This window comes from Nilaparvata lugens, chromosome 1 (genome assembly GCF_014356525.2).
Source record: "Nilaparvata lugens isolate BPH chromosome 1, ASM1435652v1, whole genome shotgun sequence".
Classification (NCBI taxonomy): Eukaryota; Metazoa; Arthropoda; class Insecta; order Hemiptera; family Delphacidae; genus Nilaparvata; species Nilaparvata lugens.
In genome coordinates, this window is record NC_052504.1 from 44292795 (window position 1) to 44317716 (window position 24922).

The 24922-nt window shown below is 33.1% G+C and overlaps 2 protein-coding genes across 4 annotated transcripts in view; one reads left to right on the forward strand and one right to left on the reverse strand.

Annotated features, from left to right (window-relative positions):
- The window catches only part of LOC111060756, a 35572-nt gene extending 33406 nt beyond the window's left edge, over window positions 1-2166 (reverse strand). The window contains exon 1 of the mRNA XM_039434622.1: window positions 1827-2166. The gene's annotated coding sequence lies outside the window, so the exon portion shown is untranslated. The remainder of the gene's footprint in view (window positions 1-1826) is intronic.
- On the forward strand, window positions 2077-23625 carry LOC111053007 (facilitated trehalose transporter Tret1). Of its 3 annotated transcripts, none has more exons than XM_039434600.1 (8): window positions 2077-2257; window positions 14898-15021; window positions 16088-16223; window positions 17044-17429; window positions 18505-18712; window positions 19264-19454; window positions 20976-21241; window positions 21690-23625. In XM_039434600.1, the coding sequence occupies exons 3-8, from the start codon at window positions 16133-16135 to the stop codon at window positions 21931-21933; spliced, it is 1386 nt and encodes a 461-aa protein (XP_039290534.1). In that variant the 5' UTR covers window positions 2077-2257; window positions 14898-15021; window positions 16088-16132; the 3' UTR covers window positions 21934-23625. The 3 variants fall into 3 exon arrangements, with proteins under 3 accessions (XP_039290534.1, XP_022195528.1, XP_022195529.1); XM_022339836.2 differs by lacking the exon at window positions 2077-2257 and adding an exon at window positions 12973-13448; XM_022339837.2 differs by lacking the exon at window positions 2077-2257 and adding an exon at window positions 13814-13966.
- Window positions 23626-24922: the final 1297 nt, after the last annotated feature.

Below are 24922 nucleotides of genomic sequence, written 5' to 3' on the forward strand. Positions count from 1 at the left end.
AAATAAATAAGTACCATAGGCCATATATAGTCCAGGCAACGAATGTTCGATAAAAGGTATAGAGGGACAATTTTTGAACCCGCAGTTCTTTTAAGGATAGTTAGGGGGTAAACATATCAAAAGTCCTCACTCCTACCCCCTGTGCCAAGGGAGTTGGGGTGGTTTGAAAGTACCATATTTTGGTTTTTTGCACATAAATCTCAAACAATATGCGTATTTCGGAAATTTTATTAAAATACAAAATTAAAGGTTACAAATTAGCAAATTAGCCTACAAGTTTCATTCGTGACATTTTTTCATATCTCTTTTAGTTTTCTAGGTATGAGCTCAGAAAGTGTCACATTTTAAGAAACACCGGTATGACTCCGATTTTTTCATCTTTTATTCCTTATAACTTTTCAACGATTGATTGGAAAAATCCGTGCTAATCATGAACTCATAGAGCATAATATTCTCTTCAATTTTATGTATTATTTCATTATTTTACGCATCTCCCTACGATTGTTACAGCCGTTTTAGTGTTGAGTAAAATCTTCAGTTTAATAACAATAGATCAATTGACAGGTAAATTTGGTGGGAACGTTTGAAACACAATATTTGACTTCGCAGCTTTGTTTGGACTAGTTAGAAGGTGAACATATCAAAATTCCTCATCCCCACCCCTTGTGCTTAAGGGATGAGGGGGTTTAAAAGTTTGGTTTTCTCATTTCTGGCTTACACGCTTGTATCTTGGAAACAATGCATTTCAGCGACATGAATAACGGAAAAAATGAAGCTAGATAAATTTCCTACAAGTTTTGATCAGTAGAGTTTTGTGATATCTCCTTAAGTTTTTGAGATATTCACTTTAAAATGTGTGAAATTTTCGAAAATATAGTTTTTCTTCTAACTATTTGCACTTTCAGGGGTTAAACAACAATGCATCGAAAAAATAAGTATTGGACGTTGGGTTGTAGAGGATTCAATGATCTTCAATTTGATGTATTATCACCGCATTCTATGTTTTCCATCAATTGTTATAGCAGCTTCAGTGTTGAGTGTGAAATTTCCAACTTTGCAACAAGTGTCAATTTGTCGGTACCGGTACTCCACCTTTAGTTCATGGGTTCAGGATGAGGATTTGCAATATGTTCAGCTCCTAACTAGTCCAAACAAAGCTGCAGAGACAAAAATGTTGATCCAGATATTGTGTTCAAATTACTTTGTCAAATGATTCATTTCTTACTATATTGAGAATTTCACACTCAACACTAAAGTTGCTGTAATAATTATTCATGGAAAACATAAAATGGTGTAATAATACATCAAATTAAAGAGAATTGAGTCCTCTACAACCCAACGTCCAATACTTATTACGAAAAGATGGTACTTTCAAACCACCCCCACCCCCTTAGGAAAGGGGGTAGAAGTGAGGACTTTTGATATGTTTACCCCCTTACTATCCTTAAAAGAGCTGCGGGGTCAAAAATTGTGTTCCAAAGTTTTCCCTCTATAATCTTTCGTTGACTGGACTAATAGCAGATTGGAATTGTGTGAAAAAACTTTTTTATGCTCAAAAGTTGAAAAACCAGTGAATGGAACTCGTCAAGAATCTTGAGAAGATAAAAATAGATTAGTGTTGAGGTGTCAAAAATAAGTAGTAGTCACGGCACAGATAGATCTACAGCCTTCATGTCAGAAATGTTTCGTTATATGCTTCTGTTCAACACAATCTACGATGAAGGTGGGACATTTTGTACTAAAAATAATCTTCAATTACAACATCTAAAAGTATTTATCATTAGACTGATCATAAAAAGTAAACACATCAAATAGAATTTACTTACTGCTTTCGAACCAGTTATCACAAACAATAGCTTTTCCTTCCAAGGGAACAACTGACGTTTCAAAATAAACTGTCCAAATAATTATTTTATAGACATTTTTTGTGATTCCCAATCTTATAGACAACTGAAGTTTTCAGGCTTATCTTTAAATTGTTTGACATTGTTTCAAGTAGTCTACTAATTTGAATACGGTACTCTTAAACTCTATTAAAATCTGTCAATTTGACGTGAGAGAATTCGTTAAGAAATCACAGTTTTCAATTTTTAGTTCTAATTGAAACTGAAAATCTATGTTCTCTCTCAAATATAGTAGTGTTCTCTGAAATCTGTGATAAAGATGTGCTTGCTTCTTTTTTGCAAATTTAGTAGCCTTTGAAGGCCCAATGAGTTCCACTCATCTTCTATTATCTTTGATTATTACACTTCAAGTAGTAAGTACCTTAAAACTGTCACAGCGATTTTAAAACTGTCCAAAAATTGCACAACGATGAATTATTTTCCTTTGTTTCCTTTGTATTCTTGTAGCATCAAAGTTTATTAAAAGTTTTATGTTTATCATAATATAATGAGTCATTTTTCAAAGACACATTTAAAGACTTGATTCAATAAGCGATCAGACATATTATGAAATGTCAAATATAATTTAATATAGTCAATTAAGTTTTTTTAATTTGGCTGATTGAATTGTTATAGAAATAATTACATAATTATAGTACCATTTTTTGAAAAAAGGTGCTTGAAAATGGCTTGAAAGCTGAAACTAGTAGTGTTTATATAAAAAAGTTTATTATGTTCATATAAAAAGGTACGGTATTATGTAATTACTGTATATATGTAACATTTTTCATCCTTATAAATACGGTGTCCCACGAAGAGGTTTACACGTTTAATTTTCTATTACGTGCCCATAAATGCACCGATTGTTTTCAAATTTTACACAGTTTACAAAGAAGGTTCTTAAAATATTCTGGGAAAATTTCAGCTCCCTAATTTTTTTAGGAACAAAATGGCGGCATATTGAAAATTTTACCAATTCGCTTCCTGGAAAAACTACTGCCGCCATTTTGTTTCTACGAAGGTTTGGGAGCTGAAATTTTTCCAGAATATTTTCTACATTTTTAGAACCTACTTTGTAAACTGTGTGAAATTTAAAAAAGTTCGGTGCATGAATGGGCACGTAATATAAAATTAAACGTGTAAACCTCTTCGTGGGACACCGTGTACATTTCAAATACGGTATAAAAAATCTGGTGTGGCGCACTCACACAACTTTCCTTGCCGTTATGAAAATTTATCACCTGACGCTAGTGTTCACACGCATCTCAAGTCTACTATTCAAAGATCCAAGCCAGCTGGTGACATGACAATAACGCTGGAGACACACGAAGTCTGCTATCTCTTCATAGTGAATGATTCAATAGAATCAACAGTTGCCAACAGTTTGCAATTGAAATAATAAGATTTTCTCGAATTTCGAGCTCAATCTTTCCCACTTGGAATTTTTTGTTTAAATTGTATCTGAAGCCTGATAATTGGGGATCTAAAATCAAACTTTGCATAGATGGGGCGGAGCTCCTGGAATTTTTACAGATATGGGTCTTGTGGTAGTTAATAGAGCTCATGAATGACTATTTCAGGTATAAATTTGATCAAAATCGTTGGAGCCTTTTTCGAGAAAATCGCGAAAAACCCTGTTTTTGACAATATTTTCACAATTTTATCCGCCATCTTGAATTGCATTAAATCGAAATTGTTCGTGTTGGATCCTTATATTGTAAGGACCTTAAGTTCCAAATTTCAAGTCATTCCGTTGATTGGGAGATGAGATATCGTGTACACAGACGCTCATACACACACACACACACACACACACACACACACACACACACACACACACACACATACATACATACATACACACATACATACAGACCAATACCCAAAACCAATTTTTTGGACTCAGGGGACCTTGAAACGTATAGAAATTTAGAAATTGGGGTACCTTAATTTTTTCGGAAAGCAATACTTTCCTCACCTATGGTAATAGGGCAAGGAAAGTAATATAATAGTTCACGTGATTTTCCATAGTCTGAATGTATTAGAGATATATCGATATAGTATTAATGTACTAATGTTCACAACTCAATCGGATACTTAGTTTTCCACTGGTGTACCAGCCTGTTGGCCTAATGTAATACGGGCCTGAAATGAGTAGCTTCAACATATCTCTCAGAAGAATAATAATCCTGAGAGTTAGAGTGAAATTCAATCAATATAGGTATTATTTACGTTATTTCATAGCAAAATATGTTCAATACCGGTACTATGAATTATAAGAACTATTATAGACTATGAATTTAGTACTATGAAGTGTAATTTGATCATGAATTTGGACTGTGTAGGTACTTCTGATACAATAAGCCACGTTTTGTACAGAAAGAAGCCAAACTAAAGTAAAAAAAAAAAACAGTACTGTGTTCATACTTTATATTCAACAAATAATTAATAGAAGTATAGCTCTTTATACTTTATCAATTCATGAAAAGCACAAACTACTTCTCGAAAACTTGTTTATACATTCATTTACAATCGTTTCGTGGAATTATCAGTATGATCCATAATAGATTATAAATATCTTCATGATATATTATCAACTAGACTTATTGCTTTATAACTTTTTTGGACATTTTTGTCAATCCATAATCAATGTTTTACAATGTTAATCAACATTTAAATTACTTGCATGATGCACATGTAGCCTATGCCTAATTATTGGTGAGGAAAATCTTTTACTCTAATAACTCACCATACTTAATCAATTATGCATCACCGCCTATATAAATTTGTGTAAGTTCTAGTCAGTAATGATTAAATGAATAGTCTTGGCAACATTGTCATTGAAAGCAGCAAAATAATTATTGTAATAGAATTTCCTTCAACCTAGATCAACATAGTTCAATGTAAGCATGCCACCTTTTTTGTAAACAATTTTTTCTCGAATAGCAGCCCCATGTGGTTCAGCGGACATTTGATTGCAGTTGTAAGTTACAAATGTTCATCATTTAACCGGTTCCTGAACTTGTTTTTAATGAAATTCAAACTGGAAAATAAAATCCCACAGATCTGATAAAGTCGAGCTAGAGTTTTGCCTCGACTAACTTGGGACAAAATTGGAAATAATTCACTGCTGAAAAACAAAAGTCAACACAATCAACTTTAGAAACTAACTGATTTTGGTAAGAGACTAGGTTCTAATAAAGTGGATGGAAGTCGAAAAAGCAATATTAGTTCCCCTCTCCACTGCGGGTATTTTTAATTTATTTTCCCCACAGTTTGATATTAAATACAGTACGGTTCTACAAAAATGCATATTATTATTGCAAAATTTGAGAAAAACTTATCCAACGGATTCTTTTCAAAAGAGTAGGAAGCCTTGAAAATGAAAGTTTCCCAAGAATGCAGATATTCTGAATAATTTATTGAACAATCTTAAAATTAAATACAGAATATACAAAATAGGTACAGAATATTTTTGATAATTATAAAAAATGAATTTTCATTATGAGCTCTTCGTAATAGATATAATTATGGAGTAATTATATATTACGTAATTATAGTAATTTATTATTATATAATTATGGAGTTGTGGTTCCAATCATTCAACTAGAATTAGGCCTACCGAAAACATTATTTGTTTTCTATATTGCCATTTTAAATACCGGTGTTCATTATTGAGTTAGGTCTTGGTAATTTTATCATATTACAAATTGAGTAATGAATTTAAATAATATTATCATTAATAATCAAACACTACTCATCAGTAATAATTAATTATTTATTGATGTACAAATATGAAGTAGAGCATGTATAAAGTTGTTTACCAGCAATTGAAGAGGTGATTGAGCTAACAAAAAGTTACTGAAAATATTGCCTCAATCAGATTCCAGTTAATCGTTCACTGAGAAATTGAATTTCATAATTCTCATTATTCATAAATCATTTCTATCTTGAACTCAAATACTGTACTGTATTATTGATAAACAGAATACGTTTGAACAAACAGCTTTGAAATTATAATAAAAATAATTATTGATAAGAAACCCTCAAATTCAACAAGGAAAATACTTGAAAATTATTTTCAAATAACAATGCTTCTGCTATTGCCAGGTTGAAATATTAAGGCCGGCTTCTATTTCAAGTTTATGATGGAAAAAATACATTCGATAAGAAAATGCAATTGGCAAAAGTTGAAGCACTCTCAATCAAAGAGAGTGAGAGACTATACGAGGTTTCAAGTACTTTGGCTTACAAAACTTGGTTCGACAATGATTTTGAATAATTTTTCTACAAAAGTGATAATTCCATCTACCTATCTCCCATATATTCCATCCACCTAATTTCATCTATAATTCAATTGAATCAAGTTAATAATCAATTATATTGTAATTTGTATAGGAATCGTTGCGCATAATAACAGTTGAAAATTTTTTGTTACATAATTTAATTCAATATAAAATCTGGTCTGTTCATGAATAATTTTATTTATGAAAAAACATTGATTATTCTAGTTAATAAAAAAGGAATTCCAATGGTAATTGAAAATTTTATTTTGTTTTAATTGTGTTATCTAAAATTTAGAAAAGCCTATTACTGAAACGGCAATCTGTGCCGCTCAAAAAACCGTGAAAACTTTTTAATCTATTAGTAATAATCGTTACCATGATAATTTTGAATTTTTAATTAACGCATTTTTCTTTTTTCCTCTGCTTTCATCAACTTTCTTTCCACAGTGTCACAGTTTCCCCTTAACCTGTTTCTATGCTCAATTGTATTGTTTTTATAACTTATTATATTCATTCTGTATTTATTACTTATACTTAGATTACTTTCAATTATGCTTTTCTCATAGTTTTCTTATGTATTTGTAAATTGCATGTCTGTATTTCTTTTTTTAGTAACTTGCTTAATACGATTGTAAATTGTAGTGAAGACTGTTTTTGGCTTAATGTCTGTAGTTTTCTTTGTTCTGTAATAATAAAATACCACGACGAGAGGCGGCAAAACTATGTGTTCTTGATCTAATTACTATGAACGTCTTCTGAGACATTTCACAAGTCGCACTATAAAAAAGATTGGATCGTATTATTTTTGTTAATTCATATTATTTTCACACGTGAAAATTTTCTTATGATTAAAATAATTTTTTCAGTGGAAACATCAGCAATAATAAAATTTGCGGGTGACATGGGGACAGGTACAGGTGTGCACACATCAGTTCTATGAGAGCTCTCTTTCATGGCTCAATTGGAAAATTATTTCTCTCTTTTTTGTAAGATGAGTTTTTCAAATTCTAATGAAGATTTTGAATTATAATGGTCTAATAACTTTTTCACAATATTTTTCTTCTTCTATCTGGATAAAAACGATTGGTAGACAGCACTAGACAGTGATAGAGATTGACCATTAGACAGAGAGGCCAATATTGGCAAACTTTCAAGACAAGGTCTAGTCCTCTCCCTCCACATAACCAACCCTCTTATCACCCCCTCCCATACCGACCTCAACTGCTTGTCGCCACTGAAAGGAAAAATGAAGATGAATACAGTTCAATACATTACCATACTATGAATGCAGGAATGCGCGTTTATAGTTGGCTCTTCGGTGATAAAAATAGATGTAGGCTACTTTTGAATGTGGGTTTTCAAATCAGGACTATCATCTGTGACTAGAGAATCATTCCTACTTCCCAGGAAGCTGATTGATATCCTAGCTGGCCCTGGAGGATCTCTTTCGTGCAAAAAATAATTTTCTACTTTCATTACCCTAGGATACACAGAAAGTATTTATAAAACTTATGTGGAAGGGAAGAATTGTCAATTTCAATGTTTTTATAAGTATGGAGATATTTTTTTCTTTCAAGTTGTTCTCATTTCCGAGAGACTAGCCTATATAGAGAATATTCAATAAAAATCTGGTGTGGCGCACTCACACAACTTTCCTTGCCGTTATGAGAATTGATCACCTCACGCTAGTGTTCTCGCTTATCTCAAGTCTACTTATAACCAAAGATCTGAGCCAGCTGGTGACAATAACGCTGGAGACATACGAGGTCTGCTATCTCTCCATAGTGAATGATTTAATAGAATCAACAGTTGGCAACAGTTTGCAATTGGATAATCACATTTTCTCGAATTCCGAGCTTATTTTCAATTTTAGGTGAAAATGTTGCTGAACATTAATTGTAGAGATTTTCATGTTCAATCTTTCCCACGAAATTTTTTGTTTAAATTGTATCTGAAGCCTGATAATTGGGAATCTAAAATCAAACTTTGCATAGATGGGGCGAAGCTCCTGAAATTTTTACAGATATGGGACTTTTGGCAATTGATAGGCTAGAACTTATCAATAACTATTTTAAGTATGAATTCAATCAAAATCGTTGGAGCCGTTTTCGAGAAAATCGCGAAAAACCCTGTTTTTGACAACATTTTCTCCATTTTAGCCGCCATATTCAATTGCATTCGATCGAAATTATTGTTCGTGTCGGATCCTTATATTGTAAGGACATTAAGTTCCAAATTTCAAGTTATTCCGTTGAATGGGAGATGAGATATCGTGTACGCAGACGCACATACACTCATATGACAACATTTCTTTCATCACACACACACACACACACACACACACACCACACACACACACACACACACACACACACACCACACACACACACACACACACACACACACACACACACACACACACACACACACACACACACACACACACACACACCACACACACACACCACCACACACACACACACACACACACACACCACCACACACACACACCACACACACACACACACACACACACACACACACACACACACACACACACACACACCACACACCACACACACACCACACACACACAACACACACCATTACCCAAAACCTTAGAAAAAGCCTTAGAAAAGTACCTTATTTTTTTCGGAAAGCAAAGGGCAAGGAAAGTAAAAATTGACATGCTTTTCGTACCGAATGAGCAGCTGTTTTTAGAGAACAATAGAATTCATCAACTATTGACTATTATTTTTGTGGATGGAAAAAAGACACGACCTGAACCTTCCATAACTCTCTCGTTGGTTTTATTCACCATATAGTCCTGAAAGTGCGCTTTTATACTTTTTTCATGCCAAATCTCAAGTTCTTCGACCTCTGATCTTTCCAGTTCTTGAATAAGTTATTAGTATGCCAAGTACTGGCTCTCTCGCCAAATTCTCAGCACCATTCCCGATTGAACTTGACTTTCAGCTTTTATTGCACTGCAAAATCTAAGCTCTAACTTGTAGTCTTTTGCTTGCATTTTATGTGATCCAGCTATACACATAATCGAAATTGCCTAATTAAATCGAATTTCTAAGCCCTCCACGCACTTTTGACATAGTGAAAATACCTATGTATATATAATATATAATATTCTCTTCGGAAATGGAAATGGGAATACAAGCCACTGGAATAGACGTTAAGATACTCAGAGAATACAATAATAATATTATAAATCTATAACCACATGAGAGGTTATAGGTTGAGGTTTTGTTATCACTTTCCTCCTATATAAATGTATAATGTTACGAAATCGTATACTAATACAAGCCTATGGGGTTTCACTTTTAATTTTATGTGAAATAAATCAACCTATTACAGAATCCACAAATTTTAACATAGCCTACTTAAGAGAGTATGATAGGCTGAAAACATTAGTCAGTTGAATAAACCTAAATCTCGATCAAACCTACTTATAATCTGTTTCGCTAATGAGCTACCTTATAGGCTTCTGATATTAAAACCTGTGGATTTATTGGCTTTTTACAGTCGGCCTACCTCTCCAACTCTAATGAAAGGAAAATAACTCTATCGCAACATAGTATTTCCAATTAATGTATTATCTGGATCAGATCTTCAAGAATAACCGGGCAAATAAATAAAAGCAAAATATTGTTTTTTGAAAACAAATCATGTTTTTAGGCAGGTTGCCCGTTTTCATAGAGGATTGGCAACATGCCCAAAAAACATGTCTGGCCTAAAGTAGAAAATTTTGTTCTTATTGTTGAATATTGAATGAATAAAATACAGTACACGAACACATAGGTAGGTAATTTGTGTGAACAATTGTTCCAATTAATTGCTGGTGTACAAGTTTGGTTTATTTTATTATTCATCAGTCTCCTTCATTACATGTATTTATTATTTTAAGTCTCGAAGGTCTGTGTGACGTGTAGGTTAATGAATAATTAGATATCAATAGATGAATATGATATTTTTTTTTAAATCAAGCTCAGCAAGATAACAAACTTGAGCTGAAAATCATATAGTATTATCTGTACACGGTACTGTTCAATCAATTGAATTTTTCATTTACTTTTGGCATTTATTGCAAAATGATTCTCTACTGAATTAGCCTCTCCAAAATGTGGAGTGAATAGTATAACCAGTTAAATAATTCAATGCAACCAAAAATATACTTATTGTTCTTTTCTCATCAATTGAACCTACTTATCGCTCCTTCCTTACAAGATGAAAAATAAATGAAACATCCAGTGAGGTCTGCCATCTACCGACAGAAGTATGTACCAACATTTTGTATTATTCACCAATCAGGATAGAGTAGGCGGAGCTTGAAGGAGTATGTAGGGGTGGTCTTGTTCTAGATCATGCTTTGTGATTGGTCCGTCGCTCTTTTACTTTTTGCAAGTATACAATATTAAATCCTCTTATCATCCACTTCTCAAGTGTTCATCTCAGTATGAGCTATTTCAGATTTTTTTCCTATGCATTCTCGGGAAAGCTAATAATGGATGTATTTCTCAGGAAATTTTAAATCCATTATTAAAGTGTCAACTGAACTCGCCTGCTAAATTCGTATTGAGAGTGTTTTATCTCAATGTAATGAATGCATAGTTGGCAGAGATGAGTGCCTTTTTGCTTCTCTCTGTAGAGAACGTTTCAGATTGAAATTTTGACTTGCTGCTCTCTTACATGACGTCTTCACTAAATGGAATGCTCTTCATGAAAAGTCACATTACAAAAGTCCTCACTCTTCCTGTGAATCTGGTGTTTTGAATTCCCCTCCAGGTAAGGGCTGAATAAGTATACTTTCCGAGATATGAGGAAGCATAATAATTATTATCATTCCACGATTTAAACTATCAGGAAAATTGAGGAATATACGAGAATCATTTTTTTCAACATCCGATTAGTCATGAATGGAAGACAAATGTATATAAAAGAATAATTTTTCTACTAAAAGTTACTGAGCTAATAGGTACTCACATTTATGATTATTCTTTAACATAGTTGCCGTGAAGGTTGAGTCATTTGTCATACCAGGTGACTAGCCTACCAAAACCCTTTCCATGAAATTTTGCCGCCAAATGAGTTTTTATCATCATCAATGATAATGACGATCGTTATTTTGGAGCTCCTCGTTAGTTTGAACCTCAGTCATGTCTTGAGTTTGGGGGAAACGTATAAGTTACTATTGGCCAAGTCAGGTTGTACGGTGGGTGATAGTTACTATACCATTTGGTTTGCTGGAGAAGCCGTTTGTTGCACCAGCACTGTGAGGCCGAGTTTTCATGGATCGCAACTTTTCCGGAAGTAATTTCAACTGACCTCTTTGATTTTCAGACACAATTCACGCACAATATCATCACTCATAACGTTTCCCAAGTGAACTTTCTAACGAAGATTTCTTCGTTATGTATGTATTAGATCACAACTAGGCTAGGCAAATAGCACTTGGCGGGAGACTCAGGAGAGACGGCCATGATTCGGGGTATATATATTCTTACAATATATTTCTACAAAAATTACCGATCTGGCCACACCGATTACAGGGCGTTTGGTGGAAATGACCAGCTGTTCAGCTTTGTAGAAATAGCTCTCCTTCCGTTTGTCTGTAATTATTATGTGATCTAAGGTTGAAAAAAAATATCCTCGTATTACATCGTATAGTAAAACTGATAGTATTAGTATCAGGTACCTGTAACTACGTAATATCGTATCGCATAAAAATATAATGCATAAGCTACCTGATAGATAATAAATGGTACTCTATGTGATTTTGTCTCTCAAGTATCGACTATCGAGTACCGATAATTGATCACAATCACTCCCAAAATAGGGGCTCATACTATGAAATGAAACTCAACATATTCTCTCACAAGATCCTAAGCGTGATCTCGAAGAGTTATTCGAGTGATTTGAAAAAACGAACTGAAGAGTGCAAGAAAATCTGAAAAAAATAAAATTCCTAAATAATTAATAAATAATAATTGATTTATAATAATTAAATGAGAATGATTTAAGATGATTAATTCGTTAATAATCAAAGTCTCAATTATTGAGACGCCCAATATCTTCCTCCTCTGAGTTTTTCTCAAAAAGCCTCCAGATTCGTAGAAATTATTGCAATACTAATAGTACCGTAGCCAAAGTGACGTCAGAAGTTTAGGAATAAAGATTATGGATTATCCGAACCAATACAGCTATGAAAATGAAACTATTACCATGATCAACCAGCCAAATAACATTGTGCCCTTTGCATAAGCTGCATAGACTCATATCAGCTGCAGTTCAAGCAAGGATGATGATATCAGGTTTATCAAATCCTCAGATCATCATCTTTATATAAATGTCAACAATTTCTTAAATTGATGATTTCGTCAAAAATTACAATGACTCATATCCTTGTAATTTATTCATAGATAATGATTTTAGGTTCCTCAAATCATTATCCAAATACATAAATTACAACAATTTATCTTCTGTTGAATAAACAATCCAAAATCAGTATACGTAAGGTACTTGAGTAAACAATACTTATTATCCAATAACAGAGTGAAGAAGTTTCATTTTATCACTTACATGAGAGAAAGTGCTCTGATGCATTTTGATACTTCATATCTATGCAATTTCATTGATAATAGAGCCTGAGATTATGATGAGACTTGTGACAGAATCAATTGAAAAAATCTTGGTTATAGCATCCAACCAGATTCAACTCCCATGATTTAATCCCATTCATATCCCATATGGAAAGCTAAACAGTACGAGAATTTGGGGAGATAATAACTGTATCAAGTCAAAAAATGAGGTAGCCTGTTATAATCGATTAACGGTGCAGTTTGTTCCGATAGCAATTAGGTCAGCAATTAATTGTAGGTGAATGAGTGATTCACTCACTCACTCACTCACTGCTCACTGATCGGCGTGTCCACTAATAGTAGTGCCAAACATGTGCAGAGTAATATTGCAACAATCAGCATTGGTAGCATGGGAGGCGTTGGTGTTATGCATAAGCAATGCTGACAGTTCAGAGTGCATCAGCCCGGCTGGACCTACCGTTCGCCTTGAAAAGTGTTTGTGAATTGCGGAGTGGGGGGAGGGTGAGGGGCGCCCCGATTCGGTTACATAACCAAGGATCAAGCGTTACGTAAGTCTTTTGGAAGAGGACCCTTCAACTGTTCGGTTGAAACTTTGGTGCTTAACATCAGGTGCCTGGGTTAAGGGGTCAACGAAAACTGTTAAAAATGGATTTAATTTCAGGAGCAAGGTAAGTCAGTGATACCACATAGGTTCAAAGACCTTTACAATAATATAATCAATTTACCAAAGTGCGGAGAAGCGCGAGTTCTCCAGACTAACCTCTTGTCAAGTGCATTGTTGTGTGATGATAAGACTTAATTATGGTGGGTTTTTTTATGGGACTGAAGTCTTTTCCTCTGTTTAACTCCCACATCTGAACTGGTTTTTGGCGATAAAAATAGTCAACTCTATAAAATTAGAATCGTTAAAATCTTCGCGTATAGTATTAATAGATTATCAAGTTGTTGTTCATATTGTTTGAAGTATGTTATTATGTGTTTGATAGCAGATAGTAGAGTTTGATGGCGCCTTCATCAAACATTCCCACTCCTCAAATTTAGTTGTTGGTGTTGAAAATTCTTATTCCACTTTGAAATTCCAAACGTGATAATAAATTGAGGATATTTTATTGCTATCGTGTTGAATGCTTGGGTTTGAAGATCATTCTCAATAGCATTGGAGAAGCAGGATGGGAAAACTCATTGTGTTAGTTTCATTCGTAAATCATTTTTTTTCTAATAGTTCGATTATTACTTTCTAATAATGTACTTTTACTACGAATCACTTTTCAAATATATTGGGGAAGTCTACAGATAAATTTTATTCTCTTGTTGCTAAATCGAATACATTTTTTCATTACGAGAATTTTTTTAACTTTAAATTTGGTGAACTTGGCACTCTTCAAAAACGTATATGCCATATTGAAATCAATTTTATTCAATAACAATTAATTAATAAACATGTAGATTTTCCCTATCTTATTGTTTGCTGTGATCGATATTGAAGCTTTGTTACTGAATGACTTACTGTTGATTATCTTGGAAAGTCATTTAGTTTTCCCGATATGCTGAGTTTTTTTTCTTCCCATAAAAAATATTGACTGGATCAATGTTGCTTCTTCTTCTTTTGGCATATAAAATTATTATGTGATCTTTTGTTTCGGATACGGTATTCAAATTAGTTGTTGATCAAAGTTGAATCAATTTTCCCAAGAATGTTATCAATCGAAATTTTAAAACTGGGTCCACCGGAAAACAGTTCCTTTCATCAATAGCATGTTATTAAACTTCCATTATAAAAGCCAATTTCCTTAATAAATTTACTTGTTGCTTGACCATAGTGAACCGGTTGGTTGAGCCAAAAACGTCTTACAATATATTTTTAGTGATGAATTGACTTTCTATGAATGTTATATTGATGTGCGTAACTGAGCAACAAAATAAAGTTAATTTTTCTGTAGAACAATGACAAGCTCGCTGGAAATATATAATTCTCTCGGGAAACCATAAATAAATGCCATCATTAGTTTTTGCGAGTGAGTAGGCTACGTCGTTTTATTACAGTCTTATCGCCAGCAATTAGTATAAGTGAATCGGTATTAATGAACTCACAGTAATATAGCAATTAACGTTTACAGTATCAATCGTGCAGAAGATGATGATATTGAAAGCAACAAGGAATCGGAAAAGTCGCTCACGGATGGAACCACCGAATCTAGTCGAGGAAGCTCAGTCAGTAGCTTCCGCCGTATTATACCCCAGGTAACATTCAATTATAAATAGCAACTATGTAGGTCTAGAGCAATAATGTTTCAGAAAAATCATGAGATTGCACTTTCTATTTCTAATTGATGCGTCTAAAGTCTAAAGCGATTTCATTACATAATCACATTTCATTGAGTTTTTCGTTGTTGGAATTTTAAACTGAATGCAAAAATAGATGTTATTCAACAACTAATGATGAATCAAAATCTGTTATATAACGATATCTTATCTAAAATGTTTTAATATGAATGAATTGAAGAATACAATTGAATATCTTTGATCTAGTTTCTATAAACGACCTTTTTATAGAATTGAAACCACCCTTAATAGGAATTTGTGGGTGCTTAAGAAATAAGATTATTATTACAAGGTTTTCCCTCACAAATACGCATCTGCATTGACAACACATTTGCATAACAACTTATCCAAACTGCGTATCAACTTATCCAAACTTCTACCACTACTGTATTAGCATTTGTACAACGCCTTTCAAGAATAGTTATGTTATATAACTGAACTAGCAACTAGCAACTGCTCTAACAAATAAACTTTCCCATGAAAATGAGATAAAGGCTTATTCACGTCTAATCTAATTAAATTTGTTTAAGATTGCATTTTAATTTTTCGTATCCAGTCTTTCGTTACGTGCTCATGTTACTTATAAGATATGAACTTAGGCCTAATACATGGATGATACCATGGATGATGGTACTTGATAAATTCATATAAAAATTGAGGAAAAGAAATGATTTTGAGTGAGAAAGCAGTTCTTTCCTTCCTGAATGTTACTTCATGAAGTACCTATGTAATGATTAAATAATTAATTTTAATAATCATAATATTCTCAACCTATTCGCAAAATATTCATATCATTCAATAAACTCAGATAAAAATATTCATAGTACCTAGTTTGAATTTGAGATAATGCTGTACGTTTTAACAAAACTTTATAAGGTGACAACTTTAATTGAGAAGTACTGATCCTTTACACATTTTCATGATAATTATTATTTATGAGACCTATGAAATCCATGGATGAACAATATTAAAATTTGATGAACAGGTTATTGCCACAACGGTTCAAAGTCTCCTCCTCCTCGCTTTGGGCATGATGGTTGCCTGCCCCACTGTCATAATAGCGGCACTTCACAGGCCCAAATCCGAACTACCCATCAACGACTCACAAGCTTCGTGGTTCGGTAAGTTTTCGATTAATATAGAATGATTGAATATATTTGACCCATCATATTCTAACATTTCACAATGTATAAGTACACTTTTTGTATTCGATTTACGTCATTAATCTGATACTACGCAACTGATTGTTCGTAATACCGTAAATACGGTTCACGGTAAACTGGAATACCTTAATATTAGAGCAATTGTAGCATCGTATCAAAACTGTGGCAAATTGATATATTCCATAATTCTAATAACTAATAATCGTTTCCAATAATCATACATTTTTCCGCAAACACAAAAATACAGTGATGATTGTCTCTTTCCCACTACTTGATGTCTTAAGATATAGTTTTCCATTAACTAAAAATTGTTTCCAATAATAATAATAATAATACATTTTTCCCGAAATACTTCTACAACATTATTTCAAAACTCAAAAATACAATAATGGCTGTCACTTTTTCACTCCTTGCTGTCCTATGGTAGACCTATAGTTTCCTGGGGTGGTTCATCGGACTCTTTTGAGGTTTTTTAAGTTCAGAGATGGGCAGTCAGAGTGATTGGTGATTCAATAAGAAACAGCTGTCGACATGTCAAGTCGAAATCCTTCCTTTACCCAGTGTCTATATTTTGGAGGCCCTTTGTTTTGTTAAGGAAAATGTATGTGTTCTCACATGATGTGATGATATACATTCTTATAATACGAGGAATAAACACTTGCTTAGAAATTAGATAATTTGTGAACCATTTAGTTTTTTTTTTTTTTTTGAAGTTCCAGATCCCTCTGATCAGGTGGGCAGTGGATGCCTATTAATCAATCTACCTTTTCTATTGCAGCGGGGATACTTCTGATCTGCCAGCCCGTCGGCAGTATACTATCGGGCATTCTGCAAGAGTGGTGCGGGAGGAAGAAGTGCATGTTGTTTGTGAACATACCGCAGATTGTGGGTTGGTACCTGATCTACCGCGCCGAGTCGGTTGACTCTCTGCTCGTGGCCGCCAGTCTGCTAGGGATGAGCGTCGGTTTCATGGAAGCACCCACGCTGTCTTACGTGGGGGAGATCGCGCAGCCCCATTTACGAGGCACCCTGGCTTCGTTCACCAGCACCTATGTGTCGGCTGGGTTCTTCGTCATGTACCTCCTGGGAACCGTGGCCACGTGGCGAATGACCGCGCTCATGAGCTGCACTGTTCCTGTCATATCTTTCCTTTGCATCATGATGGTTGGTAATCCTCAGAAAAGTGACCACTGAACAACCAAATAAACTACTAACCAATACTACTAATACTATTGATAATACAACTAATACTACTAACCAATTGAAATTGATCAAATCACAAATGGATCAAAGACAATATCAATTATGATAGTACCTAGAGTTTTCATATCTGATTATACAAATCATTAATTTGATCATTGAAATTGACAAATAAACATTTGTATATTCCATTAATCATGTTCAGGTGAATGGAGTACAAAGATAGTTTCCCCTTTCATACAATCATTACGAATAATCGAAACAATAACCTGTGTGGGAATGTCAATTTTCTTTTCAAAGTTCAGCAAGATTAAAAAAACTGTGAGGATGGAAAAGGACTTGATATGTATGAGCAATATAGACAATGAAGATAGTATTTATAATTTTCAATTCAACTTTTCAAGTTCCTTCAAGATATTGCCGTCTTTCTTGAATCTTGAATCTTATCTTTGTCATGAATGTACAGATATAATTTATATTATATTATAATAATGCAAGTAATTTATTGAGATAATACTGATCTCCGTTCCAATAGTACAATCTTGATATTAGAAGATTGAAAACAAATATTCATGGTTGGTGAGTAAATTGGGTTGTAATACTTTTTTTAAAACTAATACAGAAAATATTTATAGTTTTGAGTCGGAAATTCAATCTTTTTACCTCACAAGTTTACATCAGTCCAAACACTTTAGAAGTGTTATTAAAATCAACAAAATCTCTCTTTCCTTTTATTTCATTCCAAGTTTATTGTTCTGCAGTCTTGTTTCGTACTTTCTTCGTTTTGATACATCTGCGTGTTTATATACAGCTCTCAATTATTAATAGACCTGGAATGTAGGGCAGCGGTTCTGAGCGCCTGAAAAAAACTCGGTATGCAACGTGCAGCGCACGAGCCATCTATACTCTGTTTACTGGCCTGCCCAATAGCAACAAAATCTTCAGTGAATAACTTTGTTAGACGCATTACAAAAATTTATTTACATCTCTCTGTTTCACGATGAATATATTGATTGTTATTGAGACTTTCGTATTTTAGATTCCAGATTCACCAATCTGGCTTTTGAACAAGGGAAGAAAACTGGAAGCAGAGAAGTCATTGTGCTGGCTCAGAGGATGGGTCACACCGCAAGAGATCGAGCGTGAATTTTCATCGATGATAAGATACTGTGAGGATTCGAAGAAAGCATACAATCTGCAGAAAGCAACAAACAATACACCGTACACTCTAGTATCTTCTTCTCCAGGTATTGTACTAACAAATAAATAAAAATAGCATTGTATACATAGGTCTATAAGCGTTGTTAGAACAATATCAATATTTGATTTGTGGGAGATAGCTAAGACAGAGTGTCAATCTTCAATTCGATTTTCCTATAATGAAGTCAGCTTTATACTTCTTCTAATGCCAATTTTACAAACAAATTACTCTTTTCCGATTTTCCAAAACATAACTTCGCAGGTGATAGTAGAGAATTTGTGATAACAATATTATTCATTTTTTAGAAGAAGTTCTTTAATACTTATCGACTATGAAATATTTGGAAAATTCAGAGTTGAATATCTATTACCCCAAACACAGTAATGGTAATGATAACAGGACTCTTAAATAATGACAAGACTGCCACCTTTTCTGTCATTTATATTTTCTCGAAACTCTTCTGAAAGCTTTAGGTATAATTTCTCGTGCATCAATTCCATTGCAAGATTATTAGTAAAACATATAATATGGGATGCAAACAATTTATGATTACTTGCCCTTTGTGATGAATGCAACTCTTTGTTATTTGATTTCCAGATGTAATAACCAGTGAGTCCCGACTCAACCGATTCTTCAGAGATCTGATTCGTCCTGAAATCATGAGGCCACTGAGGCTTGTAGTGTCTTACTTTTTCTTCTATCATTGCTCCTCTCTATCTGGATTCAGGCCTTACATGGTCAACACCTTCACTGAGCTCAACATGCCAATCAATCCACATTACATGACGGTGAGTTCATCAATCAACGATTCTATGAAGTTTTGCAAGAATTTGAGTTTTCATCTAAATTTGATTTGATCTACAATGACACACAGGTGTACGCACTAAAAAAATACTTCAGTGAAATTCAATTTTTTCATTTCGTATTATTTGTATCAGTTTACTTATTCCAATTCGACAAAAAAGTCAAAAAAATCTGCATCAAAATTTCTAGATAAGCATCCAACTATTCAGTAAATATTCAGACGTTTTTCACAAGAGAGCTTTGAAATCCATCACTATAATAACTTGATAAATATTTCTATAATCAGCCCATGTAGAAAGTTTTGAATTGGAAATTAATTTTTTAATTCATCTCAAATGAGTGGGTTCTTATAGCCTGAACTCCAGCCATACACCTATAATTTGATGTAAAGTAGAAAATATACATTATATCTATCTACCTATTATCGAGGTCCCATAATCTTTCATAATTCAAAATAGTCTCGGACATTGCAAATCTCTACAAATTTGTCCACCAGTTTCTAATACTCTTTGATTATTACATTAATCACATTTCCTTTTTACTTTCCTTGTCCTATTACCATAGGTAAGGAGATAGTATTGCTTTCCGAAAAAAATAATGTATCCTAAATTCAAGTTTTCTATGCGTTTCATGGTCCCCTGAGTCCAAAAACATTATTGTTGGTCGGTGTGTGTGTGTGTGTGTGTGTTTGTCTGTGAACACGATAACTCCATTCCCAATTAACCGATTTACTTGAAATTTAAAACTTTAAGTCTTTATACCATGAGGATCCGACAATAAGAAATTCAATAAAATTCAATCCAAAATGGCGGAAAAAAGGCGGATAATGAGTAAAAAAACATTTTTTCACGGTTTTCTCGAAAATGGCTCTAACGATTTTTTTCAAATTCATACTCTTGATAGCTATTTATAAGTCCTATTGAGAAAGATGAGTCTCATTTCTGGGAAAATGGCAGGAGCTCCGTAATATTTTTGAGAAAAATGGATTTTGTTAAATTTCTATCAGGATTTTCTCAAAAATTACTTGACCGATTTTTTTCAAATTTATACCCTGTACAGTTATTTATCAGCTCTATCAACTGGCATGAGTCTCTTTCCTTGGAAACTAACAGGGGTTCCACTCATCCTTGAGAAATAGACTTTGTTACCTCCTTCTCGTGCATGAGGTAGGTAGGTATAGAGCAGCTTCTTCAGAAGAACAAATAGTCGAGATATTTTATCTGTAGTACAGCTGTTTTGAAGATTTAAAAAAAAACATCAAATTTCACAATATTTATAAAAAGGAGAATGTATTCTTCAATAGTATATATATAGTACTGATACCTACAATAGTATGATCGTAGTTTTAAATATGTAGCCGCCAATTGTCATTATGTTATTCCCCTGAATTATTCTCGTTTGAAAATGAGGCTGTTCATGAGGCTCAGTTCAATGAGCAAGGGAAGATGTGTGAGTATACCACTTTTAATTTTTTTAAATTGCATTCATTTTGCGCTTATTTCCAGATAATAAGTGCCATTTGCCAGTTGACTGGGGGTTTCTGCTGCATGGCCCTAGTCCATAAAACAGGAAAACGCGTCCTGTCTCTGGTTTCGATGTCAGCCTGTGTGCTGGCCTGCTTCAGCATCGGAGCTTACATCCTTCTCCACAAATATCAATACGTGCATCAGCCATGGATTCCAACAATACTGTTCATCTGCCTGTTCTTCTGCACAAACCTTGGAGTTTCACCAATTCCTTGGACGTTGCTTGCAGAAGTCTTCCCAACTAGGTAATCCTGAAATCAGTTATTTGTTTATTCCTTTATAGAAATAGAAACATTTTTCATCTAAACGGATGCAAGAGAGGACCAGGTGGACCCTGAACTATTTTTGTCTTCCAAATCCAGACTAATAACAGTTGGTCATAAATCATATTAATAAATCCACTTTTCATCTCAATTTCCTGTTCAAAAATGTTGGATCTGAAAATTAAGGATACGGCAGGCAATACAACTCAAATATTTGAAATTTTATAGTAAATTTACTAATTTTCATGAATTAATAATTCTCACAATAGTTTGAATTACCGTATGTTTTTTCAAGATTATGTTGATTATTTGTTTTGAAAATACGGTAAAGCCAAAATAAAATAATATGCATCTCTCAGAGATCACATTTTTCATTTGCTATTAATTTCTAATATTATGCAGCTCAATTGGATTTTCTTTTTGATTTCAGGGGAAGGGGCATTGGAGGAGGACTCTCAGCGGCATGTTACTATATTGAATTCTTCCTTGTGTCAAAAACATTTCTTCAGCTCCAATCGGTTTTGGCGCTCTATGGTGTGTGCTTCTTCTACGGAGGCTTGGGCGTTGTTGGTATAATCTATTTGTATTTTTGTTTGCCAGAAACTGAAGGTAAAAGATTGGATGAAGTGGAGAAGTTTTTCAAGTCAAACAATGAAAGGAACTCTACTTATTAACAAATTTCTTACCTTCTTATACACATTATTCACTCCTTGTCAGCACAAAACATGAAAAATCAAAAGAAACTATCTAAATCAATATTTTATTATGCTAATAACTTGCATCATATATTTTTTCAATTCAATTACACCTTGTAAGCTTACAACGTCGTTCAATTGGCGGGCATTTTGGATTCATTGTTTTTGAAAGGCACTATATGTGAATCCCTTCAACCATAATCAACATCGAGATTGAATGAACTGAGCTCAGGACTGATCTAAGATTATTACATTTGATTGTAGTTAGTGTCATCCAGCGTGATTTATTAGCATTGAAGTATTTCGAAAGAATTCAATTCAACATTGGTTTACTGTTGTTTCACATTCAATTAGCATAGCTTGGCGACATTCAGTTTTATCTGTGATACATTTATATCGCTTTGACTAATAATGAATTATCATTATTGAAAAAAAGCAACTTTTTATATTTTTATAGCCTTGAAAGTTTTATTATATGATTCATTTTCCACTAGTCAGTTCAACTAAGCTGGTATAGATTGTTGGAAACCGTTTTAAGGACTAAACCTGAGTGCAACATAATCAAAAGAACATAATACATTTTGAAATGGTAAACTCGCCTATCTGTCTACAACATGATATGATACATCATATTTAGCTCAGATCACTCCGTATATTCATATTACCTCAAATTGTTATGTAATTTGATTGTCTGATTAGCAGGGTCTAAAGCTGCGTTCAAACTTATTCCTTTGATAAGGTATGTTCAATCTAATAGAATCTATAAGGAATAAGTTATTAACATTTTGTTAATAACTTTGGTATAAACGCCGCTTTAATGTAGCATGATAGATCTTTGAAGACGATTAACACCCAAAATACTATTGAGAAAATTTCACTAATGAGTTTCCAGTTTTATAGTCACAAGCTTTTTTTACTATGAATGAATAATATAAATCTCTGAGTGTATCAACAATTACGGACAAAGAAAAAGCACAAAATTGCGAATCTCTTGGATATTTAAAGGCTAATTTCTTATTATTGCAAAATTTGTACATACAGACTTAATGCTTTAGAACATAAATTATTTTCCTCCCCTATATGGTTCCTCCACATCTGAATTTGCTGTGTTATTACCATAACATGGAGAAGTATTATCAGTGACAGAGTTGCATATTGATTGCGACCATAATGGACTGGAAAGAATGTTACCAATTTAAAAACTTTCTTTCTTTCATAACAGTTTTTCAAACTTTTTTTATCAATGAAATCTAGCTCACATGTTTGTATCGTAAGGAGAGATAAAAAATCACGGTATTTTTTTGAAAAAGACCATGGATTTCCACTAGAATTATTAAGTAATGGTACTCTATTCAATATTGTTTTTTTAGTGTTCAATGTATATTACTTTATTTTATAAATTAATTTGATGCGGGTGCAGTAATTGAAAACATTCTATTTTTTCATAGTCATGATTTTATACAGTAATAAATTTAATGCATGCATTTAGTCTTTATAATTATTTCTAGACTAATTTACCAGAGCTAATATTTCTAGTTCAATTTATAGAAAATGCTATTTATTACTTTATCAATGCACATTATATATTTGGAAATATAAAATAGTAACAGTATGTCCAGATGAGAGGATATATATTTTACATAATTAAAAAAGACTGCTATTAAGACTAAAGGCCAAAGATTGTGTTTTTCTTATTTCCTATTTCCCATTCTTAGCGTAGAGTAGACCTACTACTATTCACTATTCATATGAAATCAACAAAAAGAAAATTCATGTATTTAAATGATTTTTTTGGCTTTTGTTTCAGCAATGGAGTGATTAAGTTTATTGAGAAAAACTTATTCTCTAAGACTTTTATTATTCTATATTTAAATCTCTTTTATTACATTATATTGTCATTTTTTGTTTATTTTTATTTTTTCATCTCTGCATATTTTGCATTGTATTTGCATTTTCTGCTAACGACGTGCGGCCAAGTGGTAGAGTGGGCATTAATGTCCAAACTTCGCCACGTCAACAAATGAAAAGTCATTCTATTCTATTCTACTTATCTAAATTTTCAAGAATGACATTTTTGTGAAATTATTAGATCACAAAAATAAGTCGATTATCAATATTACAGTATTTCTGTTAATTAGATCTTTTAATGAAGAATGAAAGACATTGTATATTGTGCAATACTATTTCAAAAGTTGCCGCAATAAAATCATCACAGGTATAACTACCGTATATAACGGTACCGGTATACTGTACCACTTTTATCAGCAACTGGCAGCTTCTGAAAAGTATAAAGGATTAGGTCCAGTTGCACAAAAGCCTGTTAAATTTCAATCGTGACAATTGAATGCCACGAGAACCAATCAGAGAGTTCTTTTTCAAAAAGAAGACTTCTGTGATTGGTTTTTCAGGCGGCATTTATTCACAATTAGAATTTACAGGCTTTTGTGCAATTGAGTATTAGTAATTCAAATCAAGTACCAGTACTTCAAGGAGAACAATACTATAAGTAATGAATCCAGGGAAAGTGGTGCAGAAGCCATTTCAATATGAGCAAGAAAAAATCTTTCTGCAAATTAATACAAAATAATTAAGTGTCCAGTTTGAGGAATAAATTAACAATAACAGTATATTGATATTTTATTGAAAAACAGATGAGTATCTACAAAACTTAATCAAAATCAATAATATTATAATAAATTAATCAAAATTTTTCATTCTCAATTCACCCGCTTTCACAAATATTATTACTGGTTCCCAGACTCAGAATTTTTTTAAGCATAAGAATAAATATTCACTGTTCAATTCTTCATATACAAGTTCAAATCATAGACAAGGAGGAAAAAATTATCTACCACGGTATTTGAAGAAAACAGTTAGTTTACTTCATTTTTGTTTCAAGTAGAGTGGGAGAATGGAATGAATATTCATAAACTTTATCGCACAATTACTCGTATTTTAAGATAAAGTT

What these genes read in the sequence shown, in the direction of transcription:
- LOC111053007 (XM_022339836.2), top strand. Translation starts at nt 13,426, where the DNA reads ATGGATTTAATTTCAGGAGCAAG. An exon ending in CTCACAAGCTTCGTGGTTCG is followed by an intron (nt 16,224 to 17,043) that starts GTAAGTTTTCGA and finishes TTTCTATTGCAG; the next exon opens with CGGGGATACTTCTGATCTGC. An exon ending in TCTAGTATCTTCTTCTCCAG is followed by an intron (nt 18,713 to 19,263) that starts GTATTGTACTAA and finishes TTTGATTTCCAG; the next exon opens with ATGTAATAACCAGTGAGTCC.